We start from the raw sequence: 26,336 nt of genomic DNA, 5'->3' as shown, positions 1-26,336 counted from the left end.
AACGGTCAACTCTCTTGTAGAAAGACATAGGCTATTACTGACATTTGTCTGCTGCCTATTCCATTAAAATGATAAACGAGTTATTGACCAATTAAAACAAATTTTCCAACAAAGATTTTAAGATAAAAAAGAGAGAACGTAGGCTATTTTAAGGTAGCGATTTCGTAAAACATTTTTAATTGGATGTTTGCTTTTTGCAGTTCACAACCTTGCAGTTCCTGCAACATAAAGATAGATAGATAGTTCTTGGAGAGTCAAATACTAGCTATTCTTTTCTATTAGAACTAGGTCACTTCTGCCCGATCCCTCATAAGGCTTCTTAAGTGTAGGCTACTTCGGAATCTGTTAGCCACATCTGGCCTCTTTCTTTGCTTTAAACAGTTTTATAAGGCTCTGCTGAGTAGGAAATGTAAAATATAACACTCATATGAGTAGCTCTAGATGCAGGTCAACTTAAATGCAACTGTCTGATTTCGGAGAGGCTGCCAGAAGCCTATTTTCAAATGCAAATGTTTATAAAACATTAAAAAAGATTATTCAGATCATAGACATTAGAAACTGATTGCATTCTTTTCACTGAATGCTAATTTACCTTTGCTCTTAATGTCTTTAGTTTAGCTTGACCACTTATATTCATCATTAACTCTCATGTTTTTCCTAAACCGCATGAACACAATAGGATAATTTTTGAATAATGTGCTGGTTTGTTGCTTGTCAGCTGTACACTCCATTCACTTTCACAAAGCATGGCTATTTTTTTTTTCATTGTTCATAAGAAAAAAAAGTCAAACGAATTTGGAGTGACCATTTTGATTGGAATTTTGATTATCTCAATTTTGATTTTCTCAAAGTGAACTTATATTTTAATATTTATATTAGATGCAGATAATTTGTCACAGGCATAGATTTAATAAGAAAACCCTTTACTTCAGATGGGGCCGGCTTGGCCGGGTCTGACCCCAGCAAGACAGACACACTCAACTCAACAGGTTCTGCAGGGCAAAAGAGAGCTGGAGGAGCCAAGAAGCACACGCAAGCTAACAAATCGGCCCTGCGTGCTCCTAGAGCTCTGTGCTGCCTCACTCTCAGCAATCCTATACGCATGGCAGCACTGGCGCTGGTGGAGTGGAAATATCCTTTTGCCCAATGTTTGTGTGTGTGTGTGTGTGCAGTCCTTGTGCATTCTTTTCTTTTGTATGTTTTCAAGATGATGGTTTCCTTGACCTTAGACCTTTAAGCCCTTTGATATATTCATTTTACTGGCCATCTTTGCAAATTGTGTTGCCCTTGGTGTGTCCAAACCATTTCCTGAAGATGATTCCAATGCCACTAACCACAATCTGGTGAGTCTACTATGCCATTCACTCAGTAAATGAAAACTGATTCCACCTCCCAAAATAAATCAAACCACATAATGTAACTTTGTGCTCCATTTGTGCTTTTAGCATGTGTAATTGATCACCTGCATGGTGTGCAGCTTAAGCCATCCATAAATAATAAGCAAGAGTCCCCTTATATATTTATATACTGTGTGCAACCCCAAGTAGTTAAATGTACTTGCATCTCATGCTTTTATGACACAAAATTAATGTAAGGGGTTAAGGGAAACAGACAGGACAAATCACATATTATATTTAGATCTGTTCATTTATTAGTGTAAATGCAGTTTATTAGATCTCCCGCTGTCTATGATGTCATCAGTAATAATCGAACAACAGTAAAGCTGAGAAAGACAAAAATTCCTCTCAGCTCTTCAATGGAAACCGTTCAGATAGACTCTTAAATACTAAAAGCACTCTTTATTTATTATTTATGATATTATTAATGTGTTTATTTGTTCCTCCTTATTTACTACTTGTTTTGATGTTTTGAAGCTATGTTAGATATATTTCAAATTCTTAACATACAATTGTTTTAATATAATTGAATTTGTAATTATTTAAAAAAGTTCTTATAATTAAAATAAAAAGATTTTAAGATTTTGTGAGGTGCTTAAAGATTCCCACCCCTATTTAATACATGTTGATCTACAGTATATGGTCTATTTATGTAAGGAATCCTCTGGAGGCAAGTTGAAGTGAGAACCCAAATGCAATTTATTATCAAAATGTGATCAAACATAAAACAAAGGCATGAAACTGGAAACTCAGAACAAGAACATCAACAGGAAACATTCAATACTCGACAAAGACAGTGCAAACATGAGGGCTTAAATACACAGACTAATTAAAAGACAAGGAACACCTGTGAACAATGATCAGATGATTAACCAATGACAAGACACATGGGAGGATCTATATATATATGTAATGTGTTTTGTGTAAATTCTGCCATTTGTGCATATGCTAATTTTCACACTAAAGCATATAGTGTGACTATTGACAGGACATTTTGTCGAACACTTGAATTCTACTACTGCGACTTCATGCTGTTCCATTGTGAAAACTCATTGGTATAAAAGCTTGCGCTACATAAACTGCACGTTGTCCAGTGGTTTCGCGTTCAATTAGACTTTTCGCATTGCACCAGGTTAGGACACAGTGTTAATGGAAAGTACTTAAAGGTTTGTGCATTCGGCCCCTGGCTGAGCAACTTGCCCTTGAGAGGTTTTTTAATGATCTGCATGTTAAATTGAATGTATCCAATAGAAGGAAATGTACAGTTCTTCAGAGCTCCTAGTGTTCGGTGCAACACTATAATTGCATTAGGCTTGAAGTTTGACTGACAGCTCTGAATACCAAACAGGATAAGAGAATTGACCATCTGTTCTCTGTCTATGGCAGCTCGCTCGCTGCCCTTAGAAGACACGTGATACTCTCTGACTGATATTACAGAAATGATTGCAACAAACCGTTAGTGTTTTATTTAATAGATTCACCTCTCCATGCTTCTCTGTTTCTCTTTTGTCTGTCTTTTCTTTTTCTTACACTACACCATCCATCTGGATTTAAGTTAATACACTTGCACTAACCCCTATAGAACTCTTACAGTTTGCTCATACTGTCATTTTCAGGTTAGCTAAGACTTTGTACTGATGTCTGTTGAGTCAGTAGTGCATTCAGCATATGGATGACTAGCTGGTATTACTGTGTGGTAGCATTTAGCTTTAGCTTCTTACTGAGTAGGTCAAGAGGGCAGAAAGCTAATGAGCTCAGCAATGTGTGTTATAGGGGGAATCAGGTGAAAGGGAGAGTGTGTGTGTGTGTGTGTGTGTGTGTGTGTGTGTGTGTGTGTGTGTGTGTGTGTGTGTGTGTGTGTGTGTGTGTGTGTGTGTGTGTGTGACATGTGTATTACACTGGTATTACAACTTAAACGTGGTTTATGAGGACATTTCATGAGTCCTCATAATTCAAATAGCTTAAAAAAACAAATAGCTTAGGAAACAATGTTTTATAAAAAATGTAAAAATGCAGAATGTTTCCTGTGATGGGTAGGTTTCAGGATAGGGGCAGCGTAAGGGGATAGAACATAAAGTTTGTACAGTATAGAAATCATTACGCCTATGTAATGTCCTCACAAATATAGTGTGTGTGTGTGTGCGTGCGTGTCTGTCTGTTGACCAAATTGCTTCTCAATCATAAAGCTTGTATATTTAAATATCGTGCAACTTAATTATGACAGACACATTTTTATAGTGCCATTTAAAATTCACTTGGACATATGAATATATCTAAATATATTGGATTTTTGCTGCTCAATATTTTTGTGAAAACAAAACAGATTTGGACAGCACAGCAATTTAGACAAATGTCTTTACTGTAACTTCTGATCAATTTAATGCGTCCTTGCTGAATACAATTTTTGAAATCTTACAAACTTTTGAATTGTGTGTGTGTGTGTGTGTGTGTGTGTGTGTGTGTGTGTGTGTGTGTGTGTGTGTGTGTGTGTGTGTGTGTGTGTGTGTGTGTGTGTGTGTGTGTGTGTGTGTGTGTGTGTGTGTGTGTGTGTGTGTGTGTGTGTGGATATTGCATCACTTCTACTTACTGTCACGATCACACACAAGACGAGAAGACAGATCCAAGTGCAGTAGTTTATTGAAGGGTAATCCGTACTCACAGTCAGTCCAGGCAAGGGTCGAAAGTCCAATAAGGCAATCCAAAACACAAGACACGAACAGTAACAGGCAGGAACAGAAACGGAAGTGTGGGGACATTAACAAGGACTCCGTGACAAACACTGAAACAGACAGGGTATATATACACACAGAACTAACAATGAAACAGGGAACAGCTGGGAACAATGATGACGGGGAACAGCTGAGTGCAGTGAACAGTGATTAGTGCAGACAAGGATTGTGGGGAATGCAGTTCATAATGTGACAGACACCGTGGGGGACGAGGACCTCTAGTGGACACCAGGAATACACAAACCAGACACTGTGACATAATCCCCCCTCTACGGAGCGGCTACCAGACGCTCCAAGACCCACAAAAAAACAAAAACAAAACAAGAGTCCAGGCGGGAGGTAGAATGGTGGAGGATCAGGGGGAGGGATGGAGGGCCAGGACCATGAAGGGGAACAGGAACAGGGGATGACAATCTAACCGGCGGCCGTGGCGAAGCAGACAGTCCATCTGGCGGCCAGGGCGGAGACGACAGTCCATCTGGCGGCCAGGGCGGAGACGACAGTCCATCTGGCGGCCAGGGCGGAGACGACAGTCCATCTGGCGGCCAGGGCGGAGACGACAGTCCATCTGGCGGCCAGGGCGGAGAAGACCCCTCGGGCGGCCAGGGCGGTGAAGACCCCTCGGGCGGCCACGGCGGTGAAGACCCCTCGGGCGGCCAGGGCGGTGAAGACCCCTCGGGCGGCCAGGGCGGTGAAGACCCCTCGGGCGGCCAGGGCGGTGAAGACCCCTCGGGCGGCCAGGGCGGTGAAGACCCCTCGGGCGGCCAGGGCGGTGAAGACCCCTCGGGCGGCCAGGGCGGTGAAGACCCCTCGGGCGGCCACGGCGGAGACGACCACTCGGGCGACCAAGGCGGAACAGAGACAGACCCTGGCTCAGGAACTGGAACAGACACCACCGGCTCAGGAACTGCAACAGACACCACCGGCTCAGGAACTGCAACAGACACCACCGGCTCAGGAACTGCAACAGACACCACCGGCTCAGGAACTGCAACAGACACCACCGGCTCAGGAACTGCAACAGACACCACCGGCTCAGTAACAACAACAGCAACCGGCTCAGGAACAGCAAAAGACACCGGCTCCACCGGCTCAGGAACCAGGGCGAGCAGCTCGGGCGGGGCCGGCAGGGCGAGCAGCTCGGGCGGGGCCGGCAGGGCGAGCAGCTCGGGCGGGGCCGGCAGGGCGAGCAGCTCGGGCGGGGCGGCAGGGATGGCAGTTACCTCCGGGCTGGTCTCTGGGTTAGCACCCACCAGACGACCCGATGAAGAGGCTCCTCTCCTTCTCCTCCTCCGTCTCCGGACCACCGAAATCCGAACAGCAGACACTGGCTCCGACTCCGGAACAGCAGACACTGGCTCCGACTCCGGAACAGCAGACACTGGCTCCGACTCCGGAACAGCAGACACTGGCTCCGACTCAGGAACAGCAGACACTGGCTCCGACTCAGGAACAGCAGACACTGGCTCCGACTCAGGAACAGCAGACACTGGCTCCGACTCAGGAACAGCAGACACTGGCTCCGACTCAGGAACAGCAGACACTGGCTCCGACTCAGGAACAGCAGACACTGGCTCCGACTCAGGAACAGCAGACACTGGCTCCGACTCAGGAACAGCAGACACTGGCTCCGACTCAGGAACAGCAGACACTGGCTCCGACTCAGGAACAGCAGACACTGGCTCCGACTCAGGAACAGCAGACACTGGCTCCGACTCAGGAACAGCAGACACTGGCTCCGACTCAGGAACAGCAGACACTGGCTCCGACTCAGGAACAGCAGACACTGGCTCCGACTCAGGAACAGCAGACACTGGCTCCGACTCAGGAACAGCAGACACTGGCTCCGACTCAGGAACAGCAGACACTGGCTCCGACTCAGGAACAGCAGACACTGGCTCCGACTCAGGAACAGCAGACACTGGCTCCGACTCAGGAACAGCAGACACTGGCTCCGACTCAGGAACAGCAGACACTGGCTCCGACTCAGGAACAGCAGACACTGGCTCCGACTCAGGAACAGCAGACACTGGCTCCGACTCAGGAACAGCAGACACTGGCTCCGACTCAGGAACAGCAGACACTGGCTCCGACCCAGGAACAGCAGACACTGGCTCCGACCCAGGAACAGCAGACACTGGCTCCGACCCAGGAACAGCAGACACTGGCATGTCCAGGATCCGAGCCAGACGCTCCAAATAGTCCAACATACCCTTGGCGGCCCCACAAATGGGCATCTCTAGACCAGTCTCAAACTGGGCAGACGGGACGTGAACAGTCTCCGACTGGGCAGTCGTGACGTGAACAGTCTCCGACTGGGCAGACGTGACGTGAACAAACTCTGGCTGGGCAGACGGGACGTGAACAAACTCTGGCTGGGCAGACGGGACGTGAACAAACTCTGGCTGGGCAGACGGGACGTGAACAAACTCTGGCTGGGCAGACGGGACGTGAACAAACTCTGGCTGGGCAGACGGGACGTGAACAAACTCTGGCTGGGCAGACGGGACGTGAACAAACTCTGGCTGGGCAGACGGGACGTGAACAAACTCTGGCTGGGCAGACGGGACGTGAACAAACTCTGGCTGGGCAGACGGGACGTGAACAAACTCTGGCTGGGCAGACGGGACGTGAACAAACTCTGGCTGGGCAGACGTGCGTTTTCCCCTTCTCCGCCCGCGATGGCGAGATGGTGGCTCTAATCCGTCCCTCACCAGTCCAGGGACGAAGGGGGGCCAAGGTGGAGGGTGGTGTTGGCCTTGTTCTCGACCACCTCCTCCTCTGTGACCTCCCCGGGTCCCACGAAAAATGGCTAGGCGGGTCCCCTCAAAACAATCCCTCCTCTCCCGCTCGATGGCTGGGGAAGAGAAGTTGGAAAACATACCGCTGGATCCTTGCATTGTGACGGAGTCCTTCTGTCACGATCACACACAAGACGAGAAGACAGATCCAAGTGCAGTAGTTTATTGAAGGGTAATCCGTACTCACAGTCAGTCCAGGCAAGGGTCGAAAGTCCAATAAGGCAATCCAAAACACAAGACACGAACAGTAACAGGCAGGAACAGAAACGGAAGTGTGGGGACATTAACAAGGACTCCGTGACAAACACTGAAACAGACAGGGTATATATACACACAGAACTAACAATGAAACAGGGAACAGCTGGGAACAATGATGACGGGGAACAGCTGAGTGCAGTGAACAGTGATTAGTGCAGACAAGGATTGTGGGGAATGCAGTTCATAATGTGACAGACACCGTGGGGGACGAGGACCTCTAGTGGACACCAGGAATACACAAACCAGACACTGTGACACTTACTTCCTTAATTCTTCCTAGGAACAAGTGGAGTATGTGTTTCTGGTCATTTTCACCATCGAAACATTCACAAAGATTCTCGCCTACGGTCTGGTCATGCATCCTAGCGCCTACATCCGCAGTGGGTGGAACTTGCTGGATTTTGTCATTGTCATTGTAGGGTATGTGTGTGGTTTTCAAGTTCAATATGCTTTCTTTCTTTCTTTCTTTCTTTCTTTCTTTCTTTCTTTCTTTCTTTCTTTCTTTCTTTCTTTCTTTCTTTCTTTCTTTCTTTCTTTCTTTCTTTCTTTCTTTCTTTCTTTCTTTCTTTCTTTCTTTCTTTCTTTCTTTCTTTCTTTCTTTCTTTCTTTCTTTAATGAAGACCAAGTTTGGCTACATAAACCTACTTAATTGACAGTAAAGTCAACAGCAGAAGAGGTTACCAGGTTTGTGTGTTTTCATTTGCAGTCTTTTCAGTGTGATTGCTGAAATGGGAGAGCACAAACCAGGAGAGGCACATCACGGAGCAGGCAAACCAGGTGGTCTCGATGTCAAAGCCCTGAGAGCTTTCAGAGTACTGCGACCCCTGCGCCTGGTTTCTGGTGTGCCGAGTAAGTGTGTGCATGCTTTCTTCTGTAGTTTTGAGTAGAAAATGTATACGGTGTATACTGTATAATTCCGATGTATACAGTGATTGTGATTCAGGCTGTGATGTGTGCAGGTCTGCAGATTGTCTTGAACTCCATCATGAAGGCCATGGTGCCTCTGCTCCACATCGGTCTGCTGGTCATGTTTGTCATCATTATTTATGCCATCATTGGGCTGGAGCTCTTCATAGGCAAAATGCACAAGACCTGCTACTATGTAGGGACAGGTGAGAAATGCAAGCACAAGCTCTTACAAAGCTGGCTGCAATGCCACTCCATTTGCATGTTTAACTCTGTCCCCATCAGCATAAAAAAAAAAAAAAAAAGTTGCTAGCCCACGCCAGCATTTTTGATCAACTTTCAAGGCCCCCAGAATATATTGTTGCATGAATACAGTATCTGAACATGCAATATTTTGAAAGAAAGAACAGAGCCCCATTCTAGCTTGGGAACATGCAACATTTTGAACAAAACGAAAATCATGTTGTTGTCAAAACATAGATCGAGTAGATCAAGTCTATCAACACCCCCAAAGTTTGCACAGTCCTATACCCCTCGATCAACATTTAATTCTGTAATGTTAGGCATTTTTGATTTATATGCTGTTTAATGTTTGATGATTGTCTTAGCTTACATGTACGTAATCAATGCTTCTTCTTTGCTTGTTTTTGGGTCCAAAGATTCTTTACTATTTCCGAAGGTGTGTAGTATCTATTGTATAAAGCCGAGTGTTTTAGCCATGATTTGGTAGACAAATTGTGTGAATCCTTAAAGATCCGTGGCCAAAATCTGTAGTCTTTGATCACTAGTTTGACATGTTCTCTGACAGCCAATTAAAATTTTCAGAAGTGTCAGAAGTTTTCCTACAACAACCATCAAATCATAACTAATGGTACACAGAACCCGATGACGCAAATAGTGAGACAACAACAAACAACCACTTCCTCCACAAACACCTCTTCGTTTTTTTCTTTCAGTTTTCCATTATCAAAATGAACTCTAAAGATTGTTTTTGTTTGCTAGTCACCATTTCTATCCAGAACGTGTCACGGATTGATGTTATAAAACTGCGGACGATCTTTTTGTGTGCGTCCATTTTTAACACACCTTAACATTAAGGACAATTGAGATCCTACAGTGTGACATGCTTATAGCGGGATCATGGTCGTATAGCCTGACAAGCAATAATCGTAAAGGACTATTATAAATTGTACAATGTGCCCGGTGTAAGAAAAAATTATGTGGACGTCGAAGATCTCAAAAATTAAGTTTATTACAGTAAAGTAGTGGCAAGGTACACAAAAGCACCTTGGGTTCACCGGTGTCAGAATGAACCCAGAACATCCAAATCTCAAACCTTTTATCCTAATACAGTTTACAACTCTTAATGTAAATTAAGTTGCTCTTATTGTGACAGCTGTGGTCTGTATGTTAATGAAGTTGAGACTCCCCCTTGTCTGAGAAGATTCTCTGTGTCCCATTCCCATTCTACAATTGATTACCATTTGTTCAGGATATGATCAACCCAAATGGTCAACTCTTAATGTAAATTAAATCAGAACAGCAAAAGGTTTAGGTAATACAATCTATCTGAAGTGATCACATCTTTGATCTTCTGTTAGAACGGTCAAATGTTTTACGGTGACAAGCTATTTGAAGTCCCTGTAATCAAAATGGTGGTTGGTTACCCTCTGTGATACTATTTATTTACATATTACTGAGATTGGATGTAATTGTCTCTATATGATAATTAAGCTCTTTTAAGTGAAGGAACATTCTGATATAAATGTATATATTGGAGTGGAAGTTGGATCGGGGCAGACTATAATTTCTTACACCGGCTTAACAGGGAAAACATGGATTGCCGGAAAAATTCAGCCGATGACGGGAAGCGTTGTATCATAAATGATGGAAAATTCTGTCAATGATGGGGAAAGAGTTAAATTGGTTGTTTGTTGACTAAAACAATTTTAAACCCTATGAAATTGTTTATTTTCATTTAAACAGAGCTAATGGTGGACGATGATCCTACACCATGTGCTTTTGCCGGTAACGGTCGCTTCTGCGTGGGGAATAACACAGTGTGTCAGGGAGGATGGGAGGGACCCAATGGAGGCATCACCAACTTTGACAATATATTCTTCGCCATGCTCACTGTGTTCCAATGCATAACAATGGAGGGCTGGACTGATGTGCTCTACTGGGTACGACCTCTCCCCCATCTTTTTCACTCTTGATTTTTTATCTTTTTATTTAGCTAAGGTTGAGATTTGCTCTGCAAGTCCGTCTGGCCAAGAGCCCATTTCCAATTTTTCCAAATCGAGGCAGCAATCACAAACGTTGAGGGGGGCTTGATGACGTTCGCTCTGGGGTGCGTTTCCCAAAAGAATCGTTAGCTAACTATGGTCACAAGTTCTGTCGTTATCAGCATAGTTCAACAAGTCGGTGTTTCCCGAAACCATCGGCTCTCGACCTGTGGTTAGAAGCATAGTTTCTTGTTTGCAAGACATTTGGACTTAACACATAATTATTTTGAGCCAAAAAAGCAACATTAAGTGCAATCTATATCTTTTATTTAGAATACATACAAATGTAATTTACGTCTTTTAGTTTGTCAAGAGATTTAAAGCACCGTTTTTAAAGAGTGCGCATGTGTGAACGTGCGCTAGTACGTAAGAACGAGCCTATGATTGAATCTGGAAATAAATAAGAAAAAAATAAGAGATAGGCCTCAGATGCCATGTCCGTAATTTATAGCAAAACATCTAGCATTAATTCGATCTCAAACAGATTCATTAAAATTAGTTATTACTCCACTACCTGCGTAACATCATTAACCAACGTGGTTGAACTACCAATTTGCGACAATATGGTTTCGGGAAACAGTCGTAACTAGCTAGTTGATTTCTTCAACGATGCATCGTACTGTGGTAGTTAAGCAGTGAGTTACGTCGTTGTATGGGAAACGCACCCCTGATTGGTTTTAGGTCTATCCAATTGCTCCCAGAGGCATTTGAGCCACGTCCGTTGGTGACGCCCCTTTTGGAATTGGAAATGAACCCAGACCCACTTTCAGTTACAACTGAGAAGGGTCTGGTGTCAACCAGGCTATACTTTATTGGAATGTTAATGGAAATAGAAGATTATTTGAGTTTAAGCCATGTTTTTTTTTAATACAATTACAGAAAATAATTTCAACTCCTCTCTCAGTTTTTCAATTAAAAGCAAACTGTTTATAGCCTTGAGACTTATATAATGTTAACATAGGACTAATGTTATAGTTTTGGGTAACAATAACGACATATATATAATCATATAATCACTTACTAACCTGGTCGCACTTTATTTTACAGCACGTGTACTTACGTGTACTTTACAGTGTACATACCCAAGAAAGTAAAGGTTAGGTTTAGGGGTAGGTTCAGGTAAGTTATTACCCAGTTATTGTAATTTACTTTAATAAGTAAATAGTGCATGGGGAAAAGAAATGTAAAATAAAGTGCTACCTTGTCTGTTTAAAGTTATATCCAATCTATGCCACTCAAAAAACACTTGACAGCTCATGAGCAACTTTATATAACCTCTCTCTTATATAATTCTCTCTCTCTCGTTGTAATGTTTCACTCAGATGAATGATTCCATCGGGTTTGAGCTGCCTTGGGTTTATTTTGTGTCTCTGGTCATTTTTGGGTCTTTCTTTGTCCTCAATCTCGTGTTGGGTGTTTTGAGCGGGTGAGTGACTCAAGCCCTGGTCCCGTTTTAAATCATATATGTGTGTGTTGTATTAGTATTGTAAATAGTTTTGAAAATAACAATTTCGTGTTATACATTCAGCTCTGCCCCCCATTGCAAATTAAGTTATATGGGCAGATACTGTACATACTGTAAGGATATGGAGGTCTTGTGATGACATTTGTTGGGCATCTTGTGAAGGTTTACTTTGCATGTGTCTCTTGCACATCACAGTGAGTTCTCTAAAGAGAGAGAGAAGGCTGTGTGTCGTGGTGAACTGCAGATGGCCCAGGAGAAACAACAGATGGAGGAGGACATGATCGGCTACATGGACTGGCTCATTGAAGCAGAGGACATGGATGAGGATGGAAATAAACGTAATATAAGCTTTATTTAGCGTTCCTTTCACATTATGATCACACTGGGAAAATATACAGTAGGCAGTGCAGTGCATAAATTATTATTAATAAAATGAACAGTCCTAATAAAGATGACAGAATGTCACATGATTGATGAGAAAATGCCCATGCTTGTGAAAGAGAAGAACAAACTGTACATTTATAAAGAGTTTGGCTACTTATACATCAACAATACAACAATATACTTTAAAAGAAGTGTAAACTAAATTGAATTTTTTCAGACACTTAATTGCATGTTAATTAGAATTAAATTAAAATGATTTATAGTTCATATTTATGAACATAAGTGTTTTTTGGACCCGCTTAAGTAGGACATAAATTAACTACATCTTTAAATGTAATTTTTGACATTATTATAATTGCTTTTATAAAAATATGGTAATTATATGTAATGACAAGCATTTTTGGTAAACTAAAATATGTCATTTCTGTTTAAAGTATTTAAATGTGTACTTAAAAAGTACTAAAACGTGTTAAGAAGCAGTGTAGTGCTGGGTCAATCCATTATTTGTTTGTTTTTCTGTCAATTAAGAACTTTTTCTTTTTTGTGGTGTAAATGGCAGGTGCTGTGGTGGCTAAGAAAAAAATGATGAAGAAATATGGCTGGTACAAACACAGTGAAGATGGAGGTATGCTGAAGTTTCACTCAGATTTGTGTGTATTAAGATAAATTAGGACATTTTATCTTGACACTTATAATTTTTGAAGCACACATTCAGTCCGTTTTCTTTTATACAGAATCAGATTCAGACTCTGAGTTTGAAGCTTTCCTGGATGATGACAGTGGTTTCTGTTCATCTATAATGTAAGTACAACATTAATATTGTTGTTTCATATATAATACATGATTAAATACCAGAGATTGCATTAACCTAAACTCTTTTATTTTCCTTAGGGCACGACTGATGGCTATAAGTTTTTGGTAAGTGTTTATTTGTTGAGTAACGTTTACCAGAAGCCCCAAAAAATGTTACTTTACCTTTCTAAGGAATCATTTTAAAGTGACATATTTTATATCTTTTTTTTTAAGTTTTAAATTTAATCTCTATTTATATTTGCTCCTGACTCTTCTCTTTCTCAGTGAGCAGCTGTACCACTTGAATGTGGTCATTAGGAAGAACTGCCGTGTGGCTGTCAAATCCACCAATTTCTATTGGCTGGTGCTACTGCTGGTGTTCCTCAACACTGCCGCCAGCGCCTCTGAACACTACGGCCAGCCCAAGTGGCTCACTGATATACAGGGTTTGTGTGACTGAAGTGTTGCCAAAGTTTGCCTTTAATGAGATGATTTGACCCTGTCTTAAATACGGTCTCTTTAATGTCCCAGAACGAGCAAATAAGATCCTTCTGGCTCTGTTTACACTGGAGATGCTGATGAAACTCTACAGCTTCGGCTTTCAGATCTACTTCATGGCACTCTTTAATCGTTTTGATTGTTTCGTGGTGTGTGGTGGAATCCTGGAGACGGTGCTGGTGGAGATGGAACTAATCCCGCCCATCGGGATCTCTGTGCTGCGCTGCGTCCGTCTGATCCGTATCTTCAAAGTCACAAGGTGATTTAGCTCATAAGTGTTTCCAGCTCTTTGAGATTCAATGTGAAACAGTGTGGTATTAATGACTTGGCTGTATCATTTGAATTCAAATGAGTTATGTTAAAGGATAATTCCGGTATTTAACACATTGAGTCTATATTGTAGTTTGTTTTGGATGAACAAGAGTGGTGGACAACATTTTTTTGACAATGGTTCCTCTCTCGAGTTTTTGACTATAAAAGAATTGGCCATGGACCCATTTAACATTGGAGTCAATGGGCATGTCCGAAAATGTCATTAACCTTTAACATTAGTTTTCAAAACTGTGCAACTCACCGAGTGCTTAGTGATGTTAGTTGATGTTCCAGAAACAAAAAGTGTTGCGAAATACAGTTTCTGTCGTGTTTTATTCGTCATTTTGTAAAATCCCATTGAATTCTGTTGAAGGACTGAGTGCTCGTTAATATAAATGCGCTACCGGAAACGGAAAGGGGGCTGTTTACATTTGGTCGATGTAGTCTTTTTGCTCGCTTCCGTTTCTCATAAGGCTAGCGAGCAGAGCAACTGTGCTCCGGGAGAGTAAGCGAAATAAACAAACAAAACCTTGAAAATATTGAAAGACGTGACCACTGACCAGTGCAATATGAAGTTGAACTCGACTGTGACCGTGTGTGTCCCGCGAGACATAAACATCGGTTATCGCCATCAAGTGGTCGGGAGTGTGCTAACGCTTCAGATTCAAATATTGAGCGGAAGTTACACGGTTGTGAAGTGTCTGAAAAAATAGTTCCACTATAGCAAAATAAACGGATTGGAATCATATATTGCGACGATATATTGTTTATAATCATCAACGAACACCACTAACCACTCGGTGAGTTTAACAGTTTTGTAAACGAACATTATTGGCTGTTTTAATGACATTTTCGTACATGCCCCTTGACTCCAATGTTAAATGGGTCCATGGCCAATTCTATTATAGTCAAAAACTCGAGAGAGGACCCATTGTCAAAAAAATGTTGGCCACCACTCTTGTTCATCCAAAACAAACTACAATATAGACTCAAGGTGTTAAATACCGGAATTATCCTTTAAGTTTGAGTCATTTAGATACTGTTATAGAATGTATTACTATTTTGAATTAGTTATTACTTATTTTTTGTTAAAGTTTTAGTCATCTTGTTGTGTGTTTTTGTCATTTTTATTAGTCTATAATAACAATATAATAACCCTGTAATTCATTTTAGATATAAAATAAAAAAAGCTAACTCATTAAAATAATCACTAAGACTCGATAAGAGCAAAATCCCTTTAAAGGAAAACGGGTAACACATTACAATAAGGTTAACTAGTTAATATTAGTTAACTACCTTAGTTAACATGAACTAAGAATGAACAATACTTCTACACCATTAATTAATCTACAAACATTTACTAATACATTATTAAAATCAAAGGTTGGATTTGTTAACATTAGTTAATGCACCGTGAACTAACATGAACAAACAATGAACAGCTGTATTTTTATTAATCTAACATTAACAAAGATTAATAAATAGTGTAACAAATGTATTGCGCATTGTTAGTTCATTTGAGTTAATACATGAACTAATGTTATAACTAATGAACCTTATTGTAAAGTGTTACTGGAAAATCTGTTCACTCTGCGGTCATATTTGCAACGTTTCCGGGAAGCTATTTTGGGCATCCAAGACCAATCTATTTGAATGGAAATAAACTCAAAAACTTCTTGCCGAGCTCACAATTAAATAACATATTTCAAATTAGCAAGAAAATCTGACACGCACTGTCCTAAAAAAGCATATTTTTCAGGCTAGATCAGCCAATGTGCATGTGCAGTCCTAAGAAGAAACTGAAACTGAGCTTCTAACAGCAGCTGCAGTGACAATGTCTTTACCAATCAGCGATTCGCTCTTTTATTTAGAAGGCGGGACGTATTCCGCCATATTGCGCATTGTAGTTTCTCCCATTCATAAGTAATAGCAGTACACCGTCTTTGTGTATAGTCTTTGATTAGAGTCATGCTGATTTTCAAGATTCATTGAACATGCTGAATGTCTCTCTTTAGACACTGGGCTGCCCTCTCAGACCTGGTGGGCTCTTTGCTGAATTCAATGAAAGCCATTTGCTCCCTTCTGCTGCTGCTCTTCCTCTTCCTCATCATCTTTGCTCTCCTGGGCATGCAGCTCTTTGGTGGAAAGTTTAACTTTGATGAAACTCAAATGAAAAGAAGCACATTTGACACTTTTCCATCTGCCCTGCTCACCTGTTTCCAGGTTACTAAGCTAAAATTTGCACTTTTTTTTACAGTGTTTGCAAATGTCGTGTTTATGCAGCCTGTGAGGTCAAGTGCATACACTAATCATCACCTAAACTCCTAAAAGCTGTGAAAAATAAAGGTATCCCTTGTTAAAAAGAAGTACACTTTAGCTTACTTTTAAAATGAGTACTTATTATGGAAAAAATATACTTAGTGGTGACACATAGGCCCCTAATTTAACGCAAGTATCAAACGCCAAACGCAAATAACTTTATGGGCGGATCCCGGGGTTGGTCTAAAATGGGTTGGTCTGAAGTAGCTTCATTATTCATAGGCGTGGTTTGGGCGTAACATGAAATAAACCAATCAGAGCGTCCTCTCACATTCCCTTTAAGAGCAGACGCGCTTGTTCCATGGCGAATTGCTATTATAACGGCGGATTTGCCGGCGCACGCCAGGAGCGGTTTACAGCCGAGGAGACCGACGTTCTCGTCAGGGCTTTAAAAGACAGAGAAGTGACAATGTATGGGGATGGGAGAAACCCACCCAAATTAGCTTCAGTTAAATAGGCGTATAATAATTTGGGTAAATGTGTAAGCTAGATTTATGCCTATTTTTTTCACATCTTCATGGACACAACAATGATTTCCCTTGTGTGTTAATATTTTTCCTTGTAATAATGTATGATTTGCAAAAATGAAAACTGCTGCGTCTGTTTAGATTAGAGAATTAAAGTGTATGCGCATTGTTCACACGCTACATAATGGCCAAGCATGCGCGCTTAAAATAGCATATGACTAACGCGCAACGCGCCACTGTCTTTAGACTAGGTTTTACCTGGTCAGTGGCGGAATTGTTTTTTGAAACTGCAAAATAGCACCAGGGAACATTTGCACCGGAACACGCCTCCTCTTTTCGCTGAACCGCCCCCGCGAGCGCAAGTTCATTCCCTAATTTACCGACGTGCGTCTGTGGAGGGAAAAGTCCGCTGTGCGCGGGTGCAAAATAGGAATGATGCATGCGTCAGTGTACAAAGTCAATTGCGCTGGGTGCAAGATAGGGCTCTAAGTGTGGAATGAATGGAATTGTTTGTTAATTCCAATTTAAATTAAAATTTATTATACTGGTAGTTTAAATTTATACTAAACATAATTGGCAATTATCCAAATTGCACATTCAGTACAATTAAAGTTGACATGGAACAGAAGTTGCGATAGTCTTTTCTTCCCTATTGTGACAGCTTCTCAAACAAGAAAAAATGTTGAGCGGGACTTGATTTTGTCCATTGGGAATTGATTGGATCGTTGTAGCTTGCTATTGCTGCGATCTCGCGTGAGTAATAATAATAATAATTGTTATTTATATAGCGCCTTTCCAACACCCAATGTCGCTTTGCAAAGACAGGTTTAAGGAACAGAACCAAATAAAAAACAATAACAAAGCACAATACACACACCAAGGGCTGAAAAGTAATAAACAGAGGTCGATAACAAAGTAATAGAATGTCCTGCCCTCATGCCAGTAAACACGTCATCGGAGAAGAGAAGAGATGTCGCTGCAAGAGGGAGAGGAAGTTAATTTGATTAAATATAAAGAGGGCACATGAATAATAAAAAGACAATGATGTTCAATAATAAAAATATATATATATTCCATAAAAAATAAGAATTTGTCATTTTGATTTCAGGGTGACTTTAAGGACACTTCTTTTTCACAAGGGAATATAGTACTTATATTCCCTATGTACATCTTCAAATAGAATAAAGTTACTTGACCCCTTTAAAAATAAAAAAGTGTCATCCTACTCCCAAAACAATGGTTGTTTTATTAGCAATAGCTTTAAGATGGTTCTTTACAGTACATCTTAAATATGGTTCTCCTAAACATGAAAATTCTGTCATCATTTACTCACTCTCAAGTTGTTCCAAACCTGTATGAATTTTTTCTTCTTCTGTTGAACACAAAAGAAGATATTTTGAAGATTGTCGGTAACCAAACAGTTTCTGGTCCCCATTGACTTCCATAGTATGAAGAAGAAGAAAAAAATACAACTATGGAAGTCAATGGAGCCCATCAAGTGTTTGGTTACCGACAATCTTCAAAATATCTTCTTTTGTGTTCACCAGACGAAAGAATGTCATACAGGTTTGGAAAGGGTAAGTAAATGATGACAGAATTTTCACTTTTGGGTGAACTATCCCTTTAACTGGAACATATGCAAATTATACGATTCTGAATACAATCATTTCACATACAAATGTGTACAGAACTGGGAGGTGTAGACTAACATCTCTTTCTTATGTAGATCCTAACAGGGGAGGACTGGAACTCTGTCATGTATGATGGCATCATGGCGTATGGAGGACCAGTGTTTCCCAATATGATTGTCTGTATTTACTTTGTCATTCTTTTCGTCTGTGGTAACTGTATCCTTTCGATATATCAAAGTGCATTCTTTTTATAAGCTCCATATTTTCATACCCATTATCCTGTCCATATGGCTATTCTTATATCTGGAGTCTCGTTTCTGGTCCTTGACTTACTTTGTCTACCAGACATCTTGCTGAATGTCTTCTTGGCTATCGCTGTGGACAACTTAGCCGGAGATGGTGGCAAAAAGAAAAAAGAGTAGGCAACTCTCACATATTGTTATTGTTGTGCATTCATAGGCATATAACTTAATTCGGTTGTTCTGTTTTATAGAGAGAAAAAAGAAGAGGATGAGGAATGGGAAGATGATGAAGAAAGAGAGGAAGACGCTGGTGTAAGAACCCTGCTCTCTCACATTGTCTTTTAAAGGCATTCGAGACACATTTAACTTCTGTAATGTGATGTAGGATTTCTGACAGAAAATCAGCAGGTGATAATGTGGGGTGGGATTTTATTTTTTATCCATCATTATTTGATTGGGTTGTGAAAAAGGCTAATATTTTATTGGTTAATATTATAATTTTTTTCCCCCAGTGGATTAGTTATCACATTTTGATAAATATGATCAAAGTATTATTATATCGAAGTGATCACATTTTGATAAATATAAAATATGACTTTAAATAATGTGCAGTGATTAATTGTGCATTTTATCAAAGAATTTACAAAGCAAGTTTCTATGATCATTCTCTTGTCATCTTTTTCTTCCTTTTTTTTTCTTTGTTCAGAATGAAATGGACGATTGGGAAGAAAGTGAGGAGTTCAGAGCAATTGAAGGGCTTGAGGGTAAATACTGTCCAGTCCAAAACTGTATAGTCACATTGATTATTATAAATGTATGACATTTTTTTAAATCTTAATTTTCTCCAAAGGTATAGGCACTCCCATGAAAGTCGAAAGTTTTACACCCAAGGAGAAAATTGTACCAATTCCTGATGGAAGTTCCTTTTTCATCCTTGGAAAGAAAAACTGGTATGTAAAAAAAATAATAAAAAAAAATAGCACAAATGATGGTTGCTAATAATGATCATTTTTCTGATCTCCGACCTGAAATTAACCTTGCCAATGTTCACTTAGTCTCAGAGTTGCCTGCCACAACCTCATTCATCATCATTACTTCACCAACATCATCCTCGTCTTCATCATACTGAGTAGTTTTTCATTGGCCGCTGAAGACCCGATCAAAACTCATTCTGTCAGGAACGTTGTAAGTTCTAGTGTCTAGAATAGAGGATAAGACCCAGAACGCTTGAGGGCCAGTCTGTGTGCAGATCTTTCACTTTGTTTCCATTGTTCACATTCCCAAAGGGAGGCAAATTATTAAAACTGTATACCTTTTTAAAATTATGAAATCGTCAGGCACACTAACTGGCCCTGCAAATTAGCATTTGATAGTCTCAAAATAGTAATAGATCACATGTCCCTGCTAGATGGCATTTCTCAAGTGCACTGTGGTACCCATGATTCCCAAACACCATCCCTTGTGCCCAATAGAGATTAATATAATAGCTAAATCCCTTGAAGACTTTCATATTTCACCCACAGCCAATGTTTTACATAAAAAGTTATTTTTTATTTACATTGTGACATTATGTTTGTAACATTTATAATTCCCATGTATTACTTTAATACACAATAATTTCAATTTTTATACTTGTAATACAACGCTTTTTTTTCTTCTTTAAAATCAACATTAAATAAATTCAGTACTGCAAATACTATCATATGTATGTTAACAATTTTACTTTTAAATATATGGTCCTTTATTAAATATTAAAGGAACTGTATGTAAGAAATGTATTTCAATTAATCATAAAATGGCCCTGATATGTCACTAGACTTTAAGAAATCATGTTCATTTCAAATACTTATATCACTGACAACAGTAGTCCGTCCAGGATATTGTCATTTAAAGGGCACCTATTATGGAATTTTGAAATGTACCTTTCATGTAGTGTGTAACATAGATCTAAGTGAACAAAAACATCCTGCAAAGTTTGAAATATGAAAGTGCACCGTATATAAAGTTATTGTCTTTCAAAAGTGAGAGTCGACTCTGAGTCATTTTTATGAATCGTTAGAAGACCGAAGCTTTTTCTCTGACTAGATGACGTCAACTTGTCAAGTTATTTGAATACGATACGCCCACTTATTGCGCTCCAAGGCCAGGGAAACATCATGGCGACGAGACGCTGTGTTCTGAAGTGCGGCTCAAAAGCAAACTTTTTTCATCTGCCCAAGGAGGAGCATTTGAAGACTAAGTGGCTACAATTCACTATACCACAGAAGTATAGTCCGAGCCTTGTGCTTTGTTCGCGTCATTTTGAAGACGATTGCTTTTTAAATGCAATCAAACTTGGATTCGCGAGCCGGCTGATATTGAAGGAAGGTTCAGTTCCAAGTGTATTTGCATCAGCTTCCTCCTCCGTATCACAACCTGTAAGTGTTATTAATAATTTTTGCTTTTATATTTTATGTAGCATGCTTAATAATTATTTTGTTTGTTGTGTAAGCACCGTTTAGCTTCTAGGTCTTCAATGACAATTGTATTGAGATATGTGAAGTGTTTGTCGTTGTTTTCGGAGTTGTCTAAAGAATAGAGTAATACCTCGTAGTAACGTTAACGTAACTGCATTTTTTTTTTGTAAAAACGTTATGTTTATGCATCGGGCTAATGCAAACAAAGACTGATTGTGCTTTTACAATATGAACTCTGGGCTATGCTCGCTAACATAACATTAAATTCTTTATCTTATTTTTAGTTTTTTACTACAAACTATAAAGCAGTGGACTATAATCATTATTATAATACAATTTAATTGATAAAAGCATCATTGCACTCCGTGTTAAAAATAAGTATTATCTCTGTAAACACTGCTGGGTCATCTGACCAATCGCAGATTAGCGTCGCGCAAAGGAGGGGTTTGAAAAACGAGTCGTTGAACGAATCATTTGGGAGTCGGTGAGCAAATCAGGTAAAAATAAATGCATATTATACGAAAACAAAAGTGTTTTTTGTCATTGCATGCATGTAAAACTGTTGTTGGGGACTCCCACAACAACATTAGGAACATTTTAAATGTCATAATAGGTGCCCTTTAAAAGTGAAGTTGCAGCCCTCAACTGATGTTGATGTTGTCATGTTGTGTTTTGGCCTGATGCGCCACCCTCCACCTATCTACCAATCACGACGTCAGTAGTGTTTCGGCATCCGGGTTGCCAGCTCTGCTCTAGTCTTGCCATTGGAAGCTCCTTGTAGCCTACGTTCCTGCTGGATCCTGCAGCCTATCTGGCAACCTCGAGTCAGGGGGGAGGGGGAGGGGATACACCGCTCTACAGTAATTTGAAAGAGATTGCGGTACCAGATTTGGCCACAATCTTACATACGGTTCCTTTAATGGTCCTTAAATCGTTTTTTTACACACTGTAAAAATTTCAGTTTTGACATTATCATATGCTGTAAATCAGCTCTAAAGACAATAGTAAATAGTCATTTTTCAGTTGAAATCAGTTCAGTGTTGATTCAGTACGGTTCAATGACTGTGTAAAGTTTATCAGTTATGAAATGAGTTCAATCAAAGCAGCTCTGGAGAAAACAGTGATGTCATCATCCAGCTCAGTTCAGCTCTCATCCAATAGTGTCAGCGCAGTAAAGTTAATACTGTTGCTGAATATTAAGTGTCCCCAACTAAGCAAGTGTAACGGAGGCCAGCTAGTAGTCGCTGTGCGAGTAAACCTCACTCCTCTGATCTCAATAGGCGCTCTAGGGACAGACAGTAGAGGCTGCAGTCTTTAGCCTCCTTGTTAGATTGCCTGACTCTCACACCGGAGACCAGGGTTTCGAGGCCCACACAGAGTGGGGCGAGTAGGACTCGGGTTGAGGGGTTACACAAGCAAAAAAGCAGTGTATATGCAAAGTATTATTATTATTATATAATATTTTAGGTGAAATATGACCTGGACTCATGAGATTGACCCTGGTACCAAAGACAATGACTGTACTCTTGATTGCTGTGTTTATGTCCTATGATAGATGCTGGGCTATGCTGATTATGTCTTTACCACCGTCTTCACTATTGAGATCATGTTGAAGGTAAACTATTGATCACCCACATGCACAGTTAAAATCTCTTTTGCTCCGACCGATCTATTTTGATCTATTCTATATGTCTAGTAGTGGGATACATTTGTAACCAGTGCTGGGTTTATTTACAAATTGTAGTCTGTTACAGATTGAAAATTACACCGTGAAAATTGTAGTTAGTAACGTAATCTGTTACTCTACACAAAATTAGGTAATATATTCAGACTTCTTTTAGATTGCTTTCGACCCAACTCATTTATCATATTGAATTGAATTGGACAATTTTATTTATACCATATTGATATAAACATAAAATGTAATGCCCTTCATATTGTGGAATATATTTTATTTCTCTTTATATGTCAGGGTTTCCGAAACTGTGGTTTGTGAAGGAACTGCAGGGGGTTAGTGAGTTATGTCATAAAAATAAATAATGAATTAAATGTCAAATGAAAACAAATAGAAACAAATCAACACATACTAAAAAAGATAAAACATTTTAGTTGTGCACCTGCATGTTTTGGCCATTAATTGACATTAAAGAACCGTGAATATGCGAATGTGTTGTTAAATTATTGACCTAATTATAAAATATATTAGTTCAAAAGAGGTTTAGCTGACTAAAACATTTTGGAATAACTGCATCACATGTAAATATGAAAAGAGATAAATTTGTGCATTTTAATGTGTTTGAAAGACAAATCCTTCTAAGGACATAGTAATAAATGGTTGTGTTAATTCGAATAATAATTAAAATGTGTTCATCAGCAGTTGATTGGATATGCAATATTGAGAATGGAAATGATTGCTGTAAATTTAATGGTCAAGTGCTATTGCCTCCCGCTTGACTAGTGGCTGGTGTGTGCAATTCCACAAATCGAAAAGACTTTACAAACATAAAAGTGATAGGATTTTTTTTACAGGAAAATTGAAAAGATAAAAAAAGATTTGGGGAGAATCAACGAATCATGTTATCAAAAAAAAAAGTAACTGTAGTTTAAAACATTATATAATCCAATTACAAGTACTTTATTTTTGGAATCTGCTCCAGATTACATGTTATCAGTTACTACCCAGGACTGTCTGAAGCCCGCTGTGGTTTTGAGCTCTGACAAAGGGTTGGCCATGTGCAAAATCATCAAATGCTTAATTGTGTTTAAACATTCTTGAAAACCTTCATTTTGAGTGTATACATTAATGACAATGTGTGACTGTGTGTTGCTCAGATGACTGTGTACGGAGCTTTCCTTCATCAAGGGTCCTTCTGCAGAAACGCCTTTAACCTTCTTGACCTTCTGGTCGTCAGTGTGTCCCTCATCTCTTTCTTCTTGCAGTAAGTTTTTTCTTTCTTTCTTTCTTTCTTTCTTTCTTTCTTTCTTTCTTTCTTTCTTTCTTTCTTTCTTTCTTTCTTTCTTTTTCTTTCTTTCTTTTCTTCCTTTCTTTTTTCTTTCTTTCTTTCTTTCTTTCATTCACTTGTTGTCATTTCTGCACTTAGTTCGAGTGCCATTTCTGTGGTAAAGATTCTCCGAGTATTGCGAGTGCTCAGGCCTCTTCGAGCTATCAACAGGGCAAAGGGACTCAAGGTACAATGTTACAATGTTTCTCAATGTTAACATGCTGCTCTGAGATGCAGATACACTGTATCGTGAGCTGCACGCATGTAAATAAACACAGTGCTGCGCATATCTCTGAAATACTGCGCATTTACAGTTTTTCTCAATCGCTTTGGTGCATTTCTCACATCACTATTTACATTTGCACAACAGTTAATGCAGTTCTCAAAACAATTAGTACAAACTGCAAAACCTAGTTGATAACCTGCAAAAGCGTGTCACTTGCTCAAAATGGATAGCTCATTCCTCAAAAGCAAGTATTCATGTCAATGAAAGTGTCAGTGTCATCAAGATGAAAAGTCTTGACACCATTGCTATGAACAAGATAGTCAAATGGCTTTGTCATGTTTTCATTATGACTGTCACGGAGCAAACCCGTGATCATGAATGACTGTATGAAGGTTCACCATATCAAACACACAAACATGTGCCGCATTAACGCAGTCTGTTTACTGACACTGATATCCTGGATATTCAGACTGCAGTGTTGTGAATGTGCAATGTTTGTGCAATACTTGAATGTATTGTGTATAATGTGTTTTAGATATTTGAGGGTACAATGTGTATTTGTTTGTGTAGTGGATATGTACAACGTGTTTGGGTATCATTAGCCGCTAACGTTGTTCATTCATCATTATAGAGAACCACAACACAAATATGTTTGATTTGAAACTTTATTGAAAATTGTTTAACACATTATTATATATCTAACTTACCTGCTTGGAAAACATCTGTGACCAAACCTGTATTATCTTAAATGCAGAGTATTTAAACATAGTGCACATGCTGCCTGATTGGGAGAAACCATGTTGGGTAACTGGGGGGTTTCCAAATGTTCCTGTAAAGCAAGGTTTATAATGGTTAATTCATTGTTTTGCATTTTGTTTTGCATCATAGTTGCATGTTGTTGTTACTGTGTAATTTAATTATGGTTATTGTTTAATATGCATTAGTGGGTTGGAAGTACATATGTTAGAAAGTAACTTACCTGTAGAATGGTACATTCCAGGGTGTGGACTAGACCATAAATGGCTGCCAGAAGCATGGTGCAAGAGAGGTCAGGTTGGTTGTGTGAAGTGGAAGCAAGCCCATAGAAACTGGTTCCAGAAAGTTTGTTAACCAAACAATACCACTGCTGTTGTGGCTACCTTCCCACGAAACCTTGTAAATATTTATGTTATTTTTAGTTTCTTTTTCTTTGTTTTTGTTTTGTTTTGTTTGTTTGTTGTTGCCATTGGATTTGCACTGTCTTCACAATAAATTCACCTTAATTGGGATTTCCTGGCGCATTGGTCTTATTATGCCTCTGATCGCGAGGGCGATCGCTAACAATGACAGTTTTTTCTGTAAATGTTTTCCAATGCAAAAAAGTCAGATATTGGTGACACTACCTGAAAATGCTCAAGACAGCACTATATACTATTTGCACAGCCATTTGAAAAATACAGTAAAGTTACACATTACTGTATTTAGTGAGGTAACTACAAGACACTGAATGTTTCACATTTTTACTGCATATGCTCTTTGCAATTCTAATTTGTTCACAGCATTGTGCAAAAGAAAAAATACATCCTTATTTACAACAAACATAAACTCCCTTTGGGTAGAGCTGTGCACAACTGTAAACAATATTGCAGTACATATTGGAACTGAACATACAACATACATAGTACTGTAATCATTCATGCACATCCAGACGTTCCTCTCTGTCTGGCCACATAATTTCATCTACATCACAGCGAATATCATCTCTTGCAATGCAATCCAAAACAACAACATGCTTGCTCAGATGGTCTCCAGTTAGACCCCTCTCATTCTCAGGGATTATGTCCCTGTAAAGAGTGTCTAACAAAGTCAGCAGATGTTTCATTGTGAGGCCGTGATTGACAACATTTGTACCCCTGTTGTACCCCTAACATTTGTACCACAATTGATCCACAATTGTACCCCTGATTTCATCAGGGATCCGCCTATGTACTTGGCCTCTTCTTCCCCTTCCCCGTCCCCGTCCTGCACCGCACTCGCACCCTCACCCGCACCCACACCCCTCTTCCACGAGGCTGGCCTTCCATTTCTGTATGAGAATGCGTTGAAATGGTACACACTATGTCCTGCTTGGTTCATATATGCTTGTAAAGTGGGGGTTTATGGGATTCAGCTCTGACAGTGATTGAA

General features: G+C 39.9%; 1 protein-coding gene across 1 annotated transcript in view; it reads left to right on the top strand.

The window, feature by feature from the left end:
* Nucleotides 1-945: 945 nt before the first annotated feature.
* The window catches only part of cacna1fa (calcium channel, voltage-dependent, L type, alpha 1F subunit a), a 45,585-nt gene continuing 20,194 nt past the window's right edge, over nucleotides 946-26,336 (top strand). The window contains exons 1-23 of the mRNA XM_079636726.1: nucleotides 946-1,125; nucleotides 1,230-1,343; nucleotides 7,466-7,605; nucleotides 7,892-8,034; nucleotides 8,145-8,297; nucleotides 10,078-10,274; nucleotides 11,699-11,802; nucleotides 12,037-12,179; nucleotides 12,785-12,850; nucleotides 12,960-13,026; nucleotides 13,117-13,143; nucleotides 13,303-13,463; nucleotides 13,549-13,774; nucleotides 15,843-16,050; nucleotides 18,340-18,460; nucleotides 18,590-18,662; nucleotides 18,738-18,798; nucleotides 19,193-19,250; nucleotides 19,337-19,436; nucleotides 19,542-19,671; nucleotides 22,498-22,557; nucleotides 23,775-23,881; nucleotides 24,044-24,131. Of these exons, the coding sequence (XP_079492852.1) occupies nucleotides 7,541-7,605; nucleotides 7,892-8,034; nucleotides 8,145-8,297; nucleotides 10,078-10,274; nucleotides 11,699-11,802; nucleotides 12,037-12,179; nucleotides 12,785-12,850; nucleotides 12,960-13,026; nucleotides 13,117-13,143; nucleotides 13,303-13,463; nucleotides 13,549-13,774; nucleotides 15,843-16,050; nucleotides 18,340-18,460; nucleotides 18,590-18,662; nucleotides 18,738-18,798; nucleotides 19,193-19,250; nucleotides 19,337-19,436; nucleotides 19,542-19,671; nucleotides 22,498-22,557; nucleotides 23,775-23,881; nucleotides 24,044-24,131 (2,358 nt within the window). The 5' untranslated portion in view covers nucleotides 946-1,125; nucleotides 1,230-1,343; nucleotides 7,466-7,540. The remainder of the gene's footprint in view (nucleotides 1,126-1,229; nucleotides 1,344-7,465; nucleotides 7,606-7,891; nucleotides 8,035-8,144; nucleotides 8,298-10,077; nucleotides 10,275-11,698; nucleotides 11,803-12,036; nucleotides 12,180-12,784; nucleotides 12,851-12,959; nucleotides 13,027-13,116; nucleotides 13,144-13,302; nucleotides 13,464-13,548; nucleotides 13,775-15,842; nucleotides 16,051-18,339; nucleotides 18,461-18,589; nucleotides 18,663-18,737; nucleotides 18,799-19,192; nucleotides 19,251-19,336; nucleotides 19,437-19,541; nucleotides 19,672-22,497; nucleotides 22,558-23,774; nucleotides 23,882-24,043; nucleotides 24,132-26,336) is intronic.

This window comes from Phoxinus phoxinus, assembly GCF_949152265.1.
Source record: "Phoxinus phoxinus genome assembly, chromosome: 15".
NCBI lineage: Eukaryota > Metazoa > Chordata > Actinopteri > Cypriniformes > Leuciscidae > Phoxinus > Phoxinus phoxinus.
This window is presented reverse-complemented; position numbering and strand designations above follow the sequence as displayed.